Source organism: Henckelia pumila, chromosome 2 (genome assembly GCF_033568475.1).
Source record: "Henckelia pumila isolate YLH828 chromosome 2, ASM3356847v2, whole genome shotgun sequence".
Classification (NCBI taxonomy): Eukaryota; Viridiplantae; Streptophyta; class Magnoliopsida; order Lamiales; family Gesneriaceae; genus Henckelia; species Henckelia pumila.
This window is the reverse complement of record NC_133121.1, coordinates 108,619,318-108,634,580: the sequence shown is the minus strand read 5'-3', so window position 1 is coordinate 108,634,580 and position 15,263 is coordinate 108,619,318. Positions and strand designations below refer to the sequence as shown.

The 15,263-nt window shown below is 37.3% G+C and overlaps 1 protein-coding gene across 3 annotated transcripts; it reads right to left on the bottom strand.

Annotated features, from left to right (window-relative positions):
* Positions 1 to 180: 180 nt before the first annotated feature.
* On the bottom strand, positions 181 to 4,814 carry LOC140882470 (uncharacterized). Of its 3 annotated transcripts, XM_073288498.1 has the most exons (7): positions 4,698 to 4,814; positions 4,394 to 4,596; positions 3,217 to 3,375; positions 3,069 to 3,146; positions 1,585 to 1,650; positions 1,391 to 1,486; positions 181 to 1,305 (listed from the first exon to the last, which is right to left on the bottom strand). In XM_073288498.1, the coding sequence occupies exons 2-7, from the start codon at positions 4,547 to 4,549 to the stop codon at positions 664 to 666; spliced, it is 1,197 nt and encodes a 398-aa protein (XP_073144599.1). In that variant the 5' UTR covers positions 4,550 to 4,596; positions 4,698 to 4,814; the 3' UTR covers positions 181 to 663. The 3 variants fall into 3 exon arrangements, with proteins under 3 accessions (XP_073144599.1, XP_073144598.1, XP_073144601.1); XM_073288497.1 differs by lacking the exon at positions 4,698 to 4,814 and having other exon boundaries at positions 4,394 to 4,674; XM_073288500.1 differs by lacking the exon at positions 4,698 to 4,814 and having other exon boundaries at positions 183 to 1,305; positions 1,391 to 1,456; positions 4,394 to 4,671.
* Between the last annotated feature and the right edge of the window lie 10,449 nt (positions 4,815 to 15,263).

Genomic DNA, 15,263 nt, shown 5'->3' with positions numbered 1-15,263 from the left:
ACGAATAATTAGTTCATGTGACGAAATTACATACAGATGTTAGCCTAGTTATTATTCCAGAACATTTTAAGTATCCATGGAGTACCGTAAATACTGAAAAGACACGTGACGAATATCAAATGTAGAATTGCCCACGAAGATTTGCTGATGGGAACGTAATCGCTTCGAAAATAATTTAATCCAAGATTTTTAAGGGGAGAGTGATGAATCTCCAATGATCGATCTTCTACAAAATGAAACAAGCATCCTTCAAATTATTTCAGACCATGTACGTGCAAGGTACAGATCTACTAGATTACATAAATTAAAGTTGAATTACCACACTCTATTTCTTAAAATATATACAACATTACGAGTTTTAAAGCAAAAAACACACTCCAGAAACAGCAGGCTTCCTGCACTCTATTCGGAGTTAACAGCATAAATCCACACAGCGTGATCGACAATGGCGCGCCAGGCGAGCACCTGGAGAATCCAATGGATTGACAAAATGCATCAGCCTCAGAATTCCAAAGGACCCTTCAAAATTAGAAGCATAACTCTCTAAACCTACTCCGGCCGTGCCTCTCTCATCTCCTGATCTAGATCATCTTCGACGTTTACCCGAAACCAACTTCCGTGGAGAAAAAAAATTATCAAGGTTCTATCTTCTGTATACGTCACCTAACATTCTTGGGTGGGTGGATTATCGCCACGGCGATTCTTTAATCTCATCAATTCCTTCCTCTTTATCCTTGCCTCACTTGCTGCCATGGCATTCTTTAATTTTCTTGAAGGGGATGTCAATGGTCGCCCTCGATTTTTCTCCAAGAAACCATGCCTAATAGCATCCGCCCTCGCGTTTCGGTTTGATGACAACGGGAGGTTATCTTCCTGGATATGAGCAACAGAAGATGAACAAGTGCGACACTGGTGAACGCGTGAAGCCTCATTTTTTTGTTCAAGTACTCCGGGACGAGATTCGGATGCACCAACTTGAGTAAGAAAAGGAAGCAACCAAGGTACAGGTAACACGAATAAGGGCGTTCCTGGTTTAGAAATAATCCCTCCTGGGCCTTTTTGTCCTTGATGTGAACAGAGTTTCTCCCAAGTAGGCATCATGCCATCAGGAGTAGAAATGTATTGAGAACTCAAAATATCAGAAGATGGGACAACAGGGGGCCAGAAGAAGGGAACGAAAGATGGGTGGTTATACAAGAAAAATGGAGGGGCGGTGCCAGTAGCTGCAGCAGATATCTCTGGACGGGATGAATTAGATCGATCTTCTTGCCTTTCTCCTGCTTCGGCCATCTTTCTTTTAGCCCTCTGCAAAATCAGAAACGTGGTGATTTTTAATAACAAATTTCAAGAATCGAGAAGGCAATGCATTCATCGTCCCATCATGAATTACCTCTGCTTTCAGAAATTCGTTTTTGTCTTTCAAATAATTATATTTCTTCATTACCAGCTCTTTTTCCTGCTCACAAGAATTATCATTGGCGACAAACTGTATTCAGGTATACTCTTCAATGTGAACAATGACGAAAATTTAGTCATCTACGTTCACGAGGACTGAATAAAGATTGAGAAAGAAATGACATGCACCTTCTTCAAATAGATATTCTCCTCTGACAGATGAGCAGCTTTCCCCGTTAACTCCAGATACACTGTCTGGAAGCAAAATAGAATTATAGAATGGTTATTATGTTAAAAAACAAAAAAAAAACTTAACAATCAAACCATAGCAAAGAGACATAAAATAACTACGGCAGAAGAAAGGGTATGACATTGAAAATGGCAATTTCCTGCCTTCTGAATGAGCAGGATTCAATCTCAAAATATCGACCCTCTAAACGATTTATATATAAAATGTGTCCAGAAGAAGTTATAAAGGGGTAAAAACGATGAATTGGTAATGTTAGTAAAATTCGCGTTTTCTAATAAAAACCAAGATCAGCAGTGTCAACAAATCAATGTCATTGACTGAAAGGCAACCTGTTTTCTATGATTCGCTTTTTCTAATATCTGGGATCCATGAACTTGGCATCAATATCAATATTCTCAAATTCCAGACCAGAATAAGAGCTTGACAGACATATTTGAAGGTCAATTTGAAACCAGGAAGTTAAAAAAATTGAGTAATGGTTCTCAAGCGTATAAAAAGCTCACCCATTTTCACCAAGTCAATGTAAGGCGTCATCTCAAATATGAACCAGTCAAGCTGAACAAAACAAAACTATCCAAAACTCCAAATTAATTCGGCAAACATACTTCCCCATGTTGACAATAAATATGAAACAGCAAGAATGTAGAGGGGAGACCAATTTCATCCTTAAAGGTATAAATTTGTTATGCTAGTGTAAACAAATCCTTGAAAATTCAATGTATTGGCTCAACTAATGTACTGATGCAATGGATAATTCTTGCACAAACAACGTTCCAATCCCCTATTTCGTATATTGAAGGTGACTTCTGATATTAACAATAGAGAATACTATGTAGACACATAACATTTGTCAATCACCAAATGATGGGACATGAGATCGGACAGGAAATCTAAAGAAGATTCTTTTATGCCTCGGATGCTGTTTGCCACCTCTTTCCTTCATAAAAGTCCATCTGAAGGCTCAAATTAAAAGCATGTTCATCTGTCTGTTTCTCCAAAATATATAAACCTCCTTTTCTTTTCTTTTCTTTTCCTTTTTTTTTGGATAATAAAAAAGATTATATTATATGCATATTAAAACATGTAATAATTACAAAAAGGTGGATAAGATACCCGTAGATGAAGCCCTAAATCTCAAGACATCAATAAATATTAAGCTCCAATCTCTGAATAAATATAATCTAAAACCGAAACGTAGAAACTCTCTATGTTTCCTAATCCACGTAGAAGCCCGCAACTTGATCTTTCCCCAACTCAGTGCACCCCAATCCACTATATCACCAAAAATAAAATGTAAAAGCGCTTTTGTATCGAACCAGAAGCCAGGTAGAGAGGTGAAGGAAATTATGATGAAGCATATTTACCATGTTCACGAATATCAATATACATTCATAAAAATCTTTCAAACAAATATGAAACTTACTTGTCTGCGTCTTATTGTCCGTCTAGCGGACTCTCTATTTGCTAGAACACGGCTAAGCTTCCGGGCTTCCTTTTCAGCCTAAATCGTAGATAATCAATTGACAAAGAATGTCGCCAGATCATTGAAGAAGTGAACCAAGTTTATGTACCTCTGTCAAATTTTGCTTGTGTGTTCTGCAAACTTTTGGCTGACAGCTTTTACTACATGTTTGACCGACAGCAGCCTCAACGTTTTTTGTATTGTTCATGGGAGCAGCAACTGTGGAAGACGTATTGCCAGAAAACAGATGGACGCCCATTCCTTGGTCCTGATACACACGGACAAAAGCGTTCTAAGAATAAGGTTTTTCCATATATGTCAGTGCGGGCTGAATGTTGGACTCAATTCTTCATGTGCAACAATATTTCACAAATACATAGGTTCAAAAAAATATCAGTTAGACAAAGTCTCGTCACCCCTCTGAAACAAAATAACTACCTCAAAATTGTTCTGGCACGTATGTGACAAGGCCTTGAGGCCCTAGCAATGTAACAAGCATGCTAAGATGGACCATCTCTACTGTTAGGTAAATTTTTTATGGTAATTTGCGGAATTCAAGATTCCATTTTGCGCACAAGTTGGAATTCCATGCTCCAGTCATATTCAATTTCTGGCATCATATGCATAAAATTTTATTCACATCAGCTTTTGCCCAGAAAGTAAGGTTCTTACTTTACAATACCACAAAAACATTGTCCTCATACTCAAGTTAATGACATGAAAAAAGGAATCATGTTATATATGGAAAGAGGATAAATTGTCGCTACAACTCCAAAGTCCACCAAAATAAAAAGAGTAGTGACTAAAAAGAATATGGGAGAAACTAAACTAAAAACGAGAGAATATTTTCCCTTCCTCTTTATAAAAAAAATCTTATCTTTCTAACAAAATATTCGGTCCCTTTTACCCATAAATGCCACTTACCTTCAGTATCGGTAAAAAAAAAAAAAAAAAAAAAAAAACTCGCCCCAAACCTGAGATTTTACTCCATGAATCATCAATTGAAAAGTGCAACCCATAATATCTCCAACCCTAACCCTAATGTCAAGATCCTTTCTTGGGTTGGAGAAAAATCTGTATTAATCCACAACAAGCATCTTTGAGCAAGAATGAAAATTCCAATTATGATCGAAGACACCAAATAATAAAGCTAAAAATTTAAACTAGAACCGAAAGCTGATCTACATAACCTTCACATAACCCTCTTGAAAACCAGAAGTACTTCCAAGACCAAATACGAAATATCAGGCACAAAATTCGATAATACTAAAAAAAAAGGAAAAAACCTGAGATTCGGCCAAGATTTGCTGACTGGGCCGCCGTTCCCCCTCTCCGGGGACGACGGAGCAGCGGGACAGCCCTGCCAGAGCCTCCGCCGCTTCTAGCTCGAACGTCAACATCCGGTCAACCTCCACCTCCTTACCCCGGCCCACAAATTCCATTACCCGAACGGGAATCTCCTCACTTCACCTCTCTGATTGCCCAGAATCTAAGCACAGAACACAAAGCAGCTGACACTATGCCTTGATATGGGCCTTTTGCAAGGCCGAAAAAAAAGAAGAAGTAAACAATAGGAAACAAAGGACCCACGGAGCGGTGGTTGATGGACACGTGTTATGCCAATTCACGGTGGGATAATATCTCCCCATTCCATTCGTCTCCAGCTGCCACGTGTCACTGCAGCATGTGGCGAGTGAGATTGGCGTAGTAGATAAAATGTTTACATAATAAATATTTGTTAAAAAAGTAAATTCGGACAGTTGAGTGTAATTCCCAAGTGAAGGGTGGATCCATATCGTTACGTTTACAGAGAGTAAGACTTGTGGATAATAAAATTTATTTTTATACATTCGACTACGTACTACGAGCGTGGGAGAATTAGGACCTCGGATCTTCAGTCTTCTCACATACATACGTAGTGTATACGTGCATAATATGTTGTTTGCTATTATGCCACAAACTAAATATTATGTCATATCTTTATCTAAAATTTCTTGATAACTTTGTTAAAGAACTCGAGAAAAGAGAACAAATAACTGTCGATGAAGAGCTTCATCATTTACTGAGAGAAGAAAAAATAAAATTGTCTTTACAATGCTAGACTTCCTATTCTATTTATATGTACAAAGAAACGTTAAAAGCTAAAACGCGCTTTAATTAATTTTGTAACCACCAATCTCAACACTCCCCCTCAAGCTTGGAACAAGTTATAAATGCCAAGCTTGGACAATAAATATAAATGTTGCTGCTTGTCCAATGCTTTGGTAAACAGGTCAGCCGGTTGCTCCTTGGTAGCAATATGTGATGTTTTGATTAATTTGTTACGAATCTTCTCTCGAACCAAATGACAATCAATTTCTATGTGTTTCGTTCTTTCGTGAAACATTGGATTTGCAGCAATATGTAACGCAGCTGTATTATCACAATACAAATCCACAGAATGAGCTAACTGAATTCCCATGTCAGATAGAACTCCAATTATCCACACTACTTCACATGTTACATTGGCCATTGCTCTGTACTCGGCTTCCGCAGATGATCTTGAAACTGTCGATTGTTTCTTTGTTTTCCAAGACACCAAAGACTCCCCAAGTTTAATACAATAACCTCTAATAGATCTTCTGGTCATGGGACATGACATGTTCCCCAATCTGAATCACAAAATGCTGATAACTCCAATTTATTAGCTGATGACAATAAAATCCCTTGACCTGGTGCTGATTTTAAGTATCTCAACACTTTTGTTGCTGCATCCATATGAGAAACTTTTGGACTATGCATGAACTGACTTAAAGTTTGCACCGCAAAACAAATATTTGGTCTAGTAACTGTAAGATATATAAGGCGGCCAACCAATCTTCTATAAGAACTTGGATTATCTAACAACGGATCAATCGCAGCAACTTGCCCAAAACTGTCATCAAACTCTTTAGATGTAAATCTGGCATTCTGCTCCATGGGAGTATCACTAACCTTAGAGCCCAACAGCCCTGCGTCAGATATAAGTTCCAGAGCATATTTTTGTTGGTTTAAACAAATTCCATGGTCTGATCTGGCAACTTCAATGCCTAAAAAATATTTCAAAAATCCCAAATCCTTAATCTTGATATGTAAATGAAGATATTTCTTTAGAGCAATGATAGACTCCTCATGATTTCCTGTTATAACTATGTCATCAACATAGACCACCAACAGTGTGATAAATGATCCATTCTTCTTGACGAATAAAGAATGATCATGATATGACTGTTGAAAACCAGCATTTTTTATAATAGAAGCAAGTTTTATATTCCATTGTCGCGATGCTTGCTTAAGGCCATACAAAGATTTCATCAACTTACACACTTTGGTCGAGCCCGACTCCCCCTCATTTCGAATTCCCTGATGAGACTCTCCCTGAATTCGAAGACCAGAAGGCAAAACCATATAAATTTCTTCATCAAGATCTCCTTGAATAAAGGCATTAGTGACATCCATTTGATATAGAGACCAACCAAATATGGCAGCCACACTAAGGAAACAATGGACATTGGTGATCTTGGCAACGGGGGAAAATGTATCATGAAAATCAACACCGAAAAGCTGTGTATAGCCCTTAGCCACAAGCCGGGCTTTAAAACGATCAACACTACCATCAGGATGATATTTGATTTTGTAAACCCACTTATTTCCAATAGGGACCTTACCAGGAGGCAAATCAACTATCTCCCAAGTATGATTGTTTGCCAAAGCGAGCAACTCAAGATCCATAGCATGGATCCAACGAGAATCAAGCAATGACTCTTGGTAAGTGGAAGGTTCTTTGTCAAGAGAAATAGAGGTAAGAAAAGCTTTATATGAAGGAGAAACATGAGAGTAAGAAAGATAATTGGAAATGGAATGAGGCAAAGTAGAACAAATGTAATCTTGAGTCCATATAGGTGGTTTAGGAACATGTGTAGAACGTCGAGGAGAGGAAGGAGGCAAGGGAGAAGAAGGAATGGAAGGGACATGTTGGGAAAAAAAGGGCTGGACATGGTCAAGCATAACTGTAGCATCTGCAGGAAATATGGGAGAAGGAGGAGCAGACTGGGAAAAGGGAAAAATAGTCTCAAAAAAATGAACATCTCTAGAAACAAAGAATTTGTGTGTATTGAGATTCTGTAACTTGTAGCCTTTTTGAGTAGGAGAATACCCAAGAAAAACACAAGCATCTGCTCGAGGAGAAAACTTGTCACCTCGAGGAAGAGTAGAAGCATAACACAAACAACCGAGGACCCGAATGTGAGAATAAGAAGGAGAATAACCAGTTAAGACTTCAAAAGGAGTCTTATTTGATAAAAGAGGAGTTGAAGTACGATTGATAAGATAGACAGAAGTGAGAACACAATCTCCCCAATATTTATGTGGAAGGGAAGATTGAAACTTTAAAGAACGAGCAATATTGAGAATATGACGATGTTTGCGTTCAACAAGACCATTTTGTTGAGGTGTATACGGACATGAACTTTGGTGAACAATTCCTAATGACAAGAATAGCTCTTTACATTCTCTTTGAAAAAATTCAGTTGCATTATCAGTGCGAATAGTTTGGATAGTGGTAGAAAATTGATTATGTATTAAAAGCAGAAAACCTTTGATCTTAGAAAGCACATCAAGCTTGGAATGTAAGAGAAACACCCAAGTGCATCGGGTATAATCATCCACTATAGTAAGAAAACATCGTTCTTCATTATAAGTTGGAGTATTGAAAGGTCCCCAAACATCCATGTGAACTAGCTGGAACATATGACTAGAGTCACTGGATCTTTGGGAAGGAAAAGAAACACGAGTTTATTTAGAAAAAGGACAAACGGAACAATGTGGTAAATTAAAATGAGATGACATAAATGGCAATAAACGCATTCGTGTTACAGAAATATGGCCAAGTCGTTGATGCCAAAGAGTGTCTGTAGTAGCCTTATTACAAATCGTATTATTGACTGCAGAAAGTAAGGTATTACAAGGTGGAAAAACTAAGTTTGACGAAGAACGATGACTGTCAGCAGAAGGTTGTAAACTTGAGCAAATGAGGAAATAGAGACCATTTTTCTCTCTACCAATCCCCATGATCCTCCCACTTGATAGGGCCTGAAATACACAAAATTGGGGATAGAATGTGACAAAGCATCGATGAGCTTTAGTGAATTTGGAAACAGAGAGAAGATTATATTGAAATTCAGGAACGAAAAGAACATTAGAGAGGGATAAGGCTCCATTTAAAATAACAGTGCCTATACGAGTGACTTTGGTAGAACTACCATTAGGCAATTGAATGGACCCTGTTGGATTATCATAGGGCCTAGAGTTGCAGAACAAACTTGAGTATCCAACCATATGATCATTAGCACCTGTATCAATAATCCATTGCGAATGTAAAGTGGTAACACAAGAATGTTGAGTACCTGCCATATTTGCTGATACAACATTCTTAGTGTTCTCTAATTGATCCTTAGCCAGAAGTTTCAGGATAGCAGCATATTGATCAGCAGTAAAAGTTGGGCTTGCTAGTGGAAGGGAGCTAGGCAGTTCTGCTTCCTCATATTTAGCCACAGAAATATTAGCTTTCCCAAAGTGCTTACCTCATTCTAATCCATCCTTACCCAAGCGAGGAGCATAGCCCTTTCCTGATCCCTTATGCAATCTGTGCCCCGGAGGATAGCCTATCAGTTTGTAGCAATTCTCCTTATTATGCCCAGGCCAATTACAATGTTCACATCGAAGATTGCTCTTTCTTTTGTCTTGAGCAGAGAAAAAAACTGATGTTGGAAGATCGGAAGAAACGCTTGACAAATTGCGATGTGATTCCTCTTGTGAGATAATCATCATCAGAATATGACTACGAATCGAAGTATAGCTCATTCAATCCCATAAGAAATTGAAGCAACTTGTGTTTCTACTCATAATCAACAAACTTCAATGCAGATTCGCATTTACAGGACGGCAATGTCACCAAAAAAGAGTACTCATCCCATAATTGTCTAAGTTTGGAGTAATAAACTGAAATTGTGCTAGTACCTTGAACCAAACGTCCGATATCTCGATGAAGTGTGAAGATCCTTGAACCGTTGACTTTATCGAATCGTTCTCATAGATCTTCCCATACCATCACTGCCTCAGTTGAATATACAATTCCACCAAATATTTCCTTAGAAACAGAGTTCATAATCCATGAAAGAACGATCGCATTACACCTCTCCCACTGCAACAAGGTGTCTGTTAGAACCTAATTGGGGGGGGGGGGGGGGAGAGATTAGGTTCTTTGGCAACTTTAGCAATTTAAAGCGATTATCCTAAACGCAAGCGGAAGACTAGTAAAGCAATCAAATATAAAGCGGTAAATAAATGCGTAAAGTAAATAAAGGAGTAAAAGAGAGATAGGAATTGTTTATGGAAGTTCGACGATAAATCGTCTACGTCTCCCCTTCTTGGTTAAGTACGATTAACCAAGGATCCACTAGCACTCGAACACTTGGCCTTGATGGCTCCAAGGATAGCCTTTACAACTCAACACGATCACGCGCCGATACAACTCGAACACTTGGCCTTAATAGCTCCAAGGATAGCCTCAACAAAAACACTTGGCTTCACACTCAAGTGTTTACAACAATCTCACAATACACTTGGCTTCACACTAAGTGTTTACAACAATAGCACAACCAACTCACAAACTATTTCACTTGCTTGCAAATGAGAGAAGAAATGAGTTGGGATGTCTCTAAATGGTCTTGGCAAGCCTCTATTTATAGTTGGCAAAGATTTGAATTTGAATTTGTGTGCTTGGAGCGTTTATTGGGAAGCCAAGGAGTAGAGACAAAGTGTAGGCGCCGCTGCCTTCTTTTTCCAGCACTGAGCAGATTTTGTGGAAAAATCATATCTCTCAATCTAACCATTGGATTGAGCTCAAATTTGGAAAGTCGCTTGAAAACATCTCAATCTTCAATCTGAACGGTGGAGATTGAATTTGAAAGAATCAAACACGTCCAGTAAATCTCGGAAGTTTCAAAATCACGTTCTCGCTTTTGTTCTGAGCATTACTTTTCAAAAATTCGAATCTCACAATCCATCCGTTGGATTGGCCTGAAATTAACACACAATCTTTGTAACATCCTGATATTAATCGTGATTGGTGGAGATTGGATTTGGATGCCTCCATCGATTCCAGTAGTCTTCTGAATCCGATACTTCAGCAGTTAGCTCCTTGCAGAAATAGCTACTGTTCAACATATTTGAAAAAATCATAAATCCATATCCAGCCGTTGGATTGATTTGAAATTTGGATACAGACTTTAAAACATCATGGAAATCCATGTGATCGGTGGAGATTGGATTTTAATAACCGAAGAATTCCCAGTTATTTTCTGAAGTTGAGTCTTCATAGTTCATTCCTTGCAGAAGTAAGTACTGTGTAGCTTTGTTAAAAAAAATCATATCTCCATATCCAGCCGTTGGATTGCTATGAAATTTGGAGAGAAGCTTGAGAACATCCTGATCTTGATTTTCACTGTTGGAGATCTGATTTGGATGACCGGAAAGTGCCCGGTGAATTTTTCAAGTTTCTGCTTTATAATATTGGCTTGTCCTTGTCCATTTCTTTTGCAACTTCAAAGTAACTTCCAAGAATTTGATTGTTAATATGATCTAATCTGCAAAGTCTCACTTTAAATGGTTAGTAACAATTAACCGAGTTTTATAATCATCAAAATATAATAATATGAGATTTGTTAATGCATTAAAAACATTAATCTCATAACACGAGATTTGTATGCGTTTAAGGCGTAACAATCTCCCCCTTTTTGATGATCACAAAACATGGTTAAATATGAGAAATAAATGTACAATATTAAATAAATAATTTAAATTTGCACAATATAATTGCATGAATAAAACTCCTCCTAAATTAAACAATTAATTAAGAAGAGTTTGTTTATCAAATAACCAATTTTTTTTATTCTCTATGCATTTAAGCAATTTAACTCTCCCCCTTAGTTAAAGTATTTAACCAAACTAATTCTCCCTCTTTTTGTGATAATCAAAAAGACTGAAAAAGTAAATGCAAAACATGATAATTGAATATGATTTCTAAAAAGCAACACATAAATTTCACATAAAATGTGAGCTTTATAACTTTGAATAAATACAATTAATTTGTATTATCCAAAATTAAGTTGCTCAAATTTTATATTAAGCTCCCCCTTAATATGACATTAAATTTATTTATGTTCACAAGTGATTACAACTCAATCATGTCAAGTTCACCACGCAAACGAATAAAAGTATTTTCATCTAGTGGTTTTGTAAAAATATCGGCAATTTGATTTTTAGTGTCAACATATTGAAGTTCAACTTCATTTCGTTCGATGTGGTCACGAATAAAATGATGACGAATGTCAATATGTTTGGTGCGCGAATGTTGAATCGGATTCTTTGTAAGACATATGGCGCTAGTGTTGTCACAGAAAATAGGGATTTTTGAAAAAGAGACGCCATAGTCGAGCAATTGATGCTTCATCCAAAGAATTTGCGCACAACAACTACCGGCAGCCATATATTCGGCTTCGGTCGTTGATAACGCAACACAGTTTTGCTTTTTGGAAAACCAAGAAACCAAACAGTTTCCTAAAAAGAAACAGGTTCCACTAGTGCTTTTCCGGTCCACCTTATATCCACCAAAGTCGGCATCACAGTAAACTTTTAAATCAAAGAAAGAATTTTTCGAATACCACAAGCCAAGATTTGGAGTATTTGAAAGATATTTAAAAATGCGTTTTAAGGCAAACAAATGTGATTTCTTTGGACATGATTGAAATCGTGCACACAGGCATACACTAAACATAATGTCTGGCCTACTTGCAGTAGCATATAGTAAGGAGCCAATCATACTACGAAAGGAAGATTGATCTACAGGTTTACCATTTTCATCTTTGTCGAGTCTGATTGCTGTGCTCATCGGTGTGGATGATGATTTTGTGTTCTCCATCCCGAATTTCTTTAGAATCTCCTTTATGTATTTGCTTTGGTTCACAAAGAACCCATCCTTGCACTGCTTGATTTGCAATCCGAGAAAATAGTTAAGTTCCCCCATCATGCTCATCTCAAAGTGATCTTGCATAAGCTTAGAAAATTCTTGGCAAAGATCTTCGTTAGTAGAACCGAAAATGATATCGTCCACATAAATTTGCACAATAAGCAAATCATTATCTCTAGATAAAGTAAACAATGTAATATCAACAATTCCTCTAGTAAAGCCATTGGTAATAAGAAAAGAAGAGAGTTTTTCATACCAAGCTCGAGGAGCTTGTTTCAATCCATACAAAGCTTTGTTGAGTCTATATACGTGACCAGATAACAAATTATCAACAAAGCCATCAGGTTGTTCAATATAGACCTCTTCTTTCAAATCACCATTCAAGAAAGCACTTTTAACATCCATCTGAAATAATTTAAAATTTCTAGAGCATGCAAAAGCAAGTAACATACGAATGGATTCAAGACGGGCAACAGGAGCATAAGTCTCATCATAATCAATGCCTTCTTCTTGACTATATCCTTTAGCTACGAGCCTAGCCTTGTTTCTAGTGATGGTGTCATGCTCATCAAGTTTATTTCTAAACACCCATTTAGTACCTATCACAGGTCTATCATGCGGCCTAGAAACAAGATCCCAAACATTATTGCGTTTAAATTCATTTAACTCATCTTGCATAGCAATAATCCAGGAATCATCAAGTAAAGCATCATCAACACATTTTGGCTCAACATGAGAAACAAAAGCAAGATGATTACAAATATTATTGAGAGAAGAGCGAGTAGATACTCCCTTTGATGGACTTCCAATTATCAGATCTTTAGGATGATCTTTGTGATGTGTCCATTCCTTAGGAAGTGGTGTTTCCTCAACTGTAGCATCTATATCATTTAAGCTTGAGGAAACCATCTCTTCTTCAAGTATTTCTATATCATCATTGTTAGTGCGAGAAATATTTAACAAAGATTCATCAAATATAACATGCATTGATTCTTCAACAAGTAAGGTGCGCTTATTGAATACTCTATAAGCCTTACTTGTAGTAGAATACCCAAGAAAAATACCTTTATCGGATTTGGCATCAAATTTGCCAAGGTTGTCCTTACCATTGTTGTGAATAAAGCACTTAGAACCAAAAACCCGAAAGAATGAAATGTTAGGCTTTCTCTCCCTCCATAACTCGTATGGAGTTTTCTTGAGAATTGACCTTATTGATACGCGATTGATGATGTAACAGGCAGTGTTCATTGCTTCAGCCCAAAAATATTTTGGTAGAGAATGCTCACATAACATGGTCCTTGCAATCTCTACTAGTGTCCTATTTTTCCTCTCAACGACCCCGTTTTGTTGAGGAGTCCTAGGACAAGAAAAATTGTGACCGATGCCTTTTTCTATACAAAAGTTTGAAAAATTCTCATTTTGAAATTCAGTTCCGTGGTCACTACGGATCTGTTTTATTGAAAGATTTTTCTCATTCTCAACTCGTTTAGCAAAAGTTTTAAAATACTCAAAGGCATCATTTTTGTGAGCTAAAAACAATGTCCACGTATAACGTGAAAAATCATCTACAATGACAAACGCATAAAGCTTTCCTCCTAAACTAGCGTTCCTCGAGGGACCACATAGATCTAGGTGGAGAAGTTCAAGGGGCATAGAAGTGGATACAAAATTTTTGCTTTTAAAAGATTCTCTTGTATGTTTGTCAAATTGACACGCATCACAAACAGAATCAAGTTTCAAATCAAGTTTTGGCATACCAACGACTAAGTTAAGTTTTAAAAGTTTTTCGATGGTACTAGGACCAACATGACCCAATCGTCTATGCCAAAGAATGTTGTTATCAACATTCACGGATACAAGGCTTTTTATATTTGATAAAGATAAATTATTTAAAGAGACCTTGTAAACGTTCTCACTTCTATATCCTTTGAAATTTATGGATTTGTCACTAATAAATGATACAGTGCAGTGTTGGGGAGTGAATTTGACTTCATAACCTCTATCGCACAATTGACTTATGCTTAGTAGATTATGCTTAAGTCCTTTCACTAGGAGTACATCATCAATTAGACAAGAATTAGATATACCTATTGAGCCGATGCCTTCAATTACTCCTTTGCTGTTGTCTTCAAAGGTGACAGTCCCCTTCTCCTTTGGTTTGATTGATTGAAGAAGATCCTTGTTCCCCGTCATATGTCTAGAACATCCACTGTCTAGATACCATATGCTAGGGAGAGCATTTTTCTTGTTTCCCTGAAAATAATTGAGTTTGGTACCCTTTAGTTCTTTTGGGTCCACAATGTTAGAAAAGAGAGATACAAAATAGACTTTTAAGAGTTCAGTCTCTCATAGCAACATCATCGCCACTTTCCAAGAGTGCTCCCAGTAGTAGGTAGGGCATATGGCCACTTTAAAAACCTATTTCCTTGGACATAGAAACGTTCAACAGGGAGACCAGCCGCAAGTCAAGACATTTTTAAGCCGGTCTATATTGAACTCCCTTAGATTGTGATATCATAATGCCGACTAATGAGTTGTTAAGTACTCTTAGGCCTCCATTTCATATAGCTCTTTTGAACATATTGATATTTCAATGATCTGCATTTATGTCTAACATGACCAGATTTGCAACAATAAGAACAAGTAGGGGTTGATCTCATTTTAGCTTTAGCTATTAGACTAGCAAAGTCTATAGACTTTTTATCATAGCCTATTCCTCCCTTATCAAAGCTATATTTCTGCATGCTAAGTAGGTTGTTCAATTTATTGCTACTCACATTGAATTTATCGAAAGATTTTTCTAAGTGATCTAAGTCATCCTTAAGTCTAAGGTTATCATGCTCCTTAGTTTCTAATTCCTTTTTAAGATTTCTATTCTCTTTTCTAAGAACCTTAACCATATCAAACATATCTTTATAAGCATGTAAGAGTTCATCGTAAGTAGGTACCTCGTCATCGTCGTCAGAGACGATGTCATCACTTTTAGCCATTAAGCAGAGGTTTGCTTCCTCGTCGTCGTCGTCGCTATCACTCCAGGTAGCTAGTAGGGCTTTCTTCTTTCCTTTGTCCACTTTCTTTTTGAGTGGGCATTCATTGGCGTAGTGACCTTG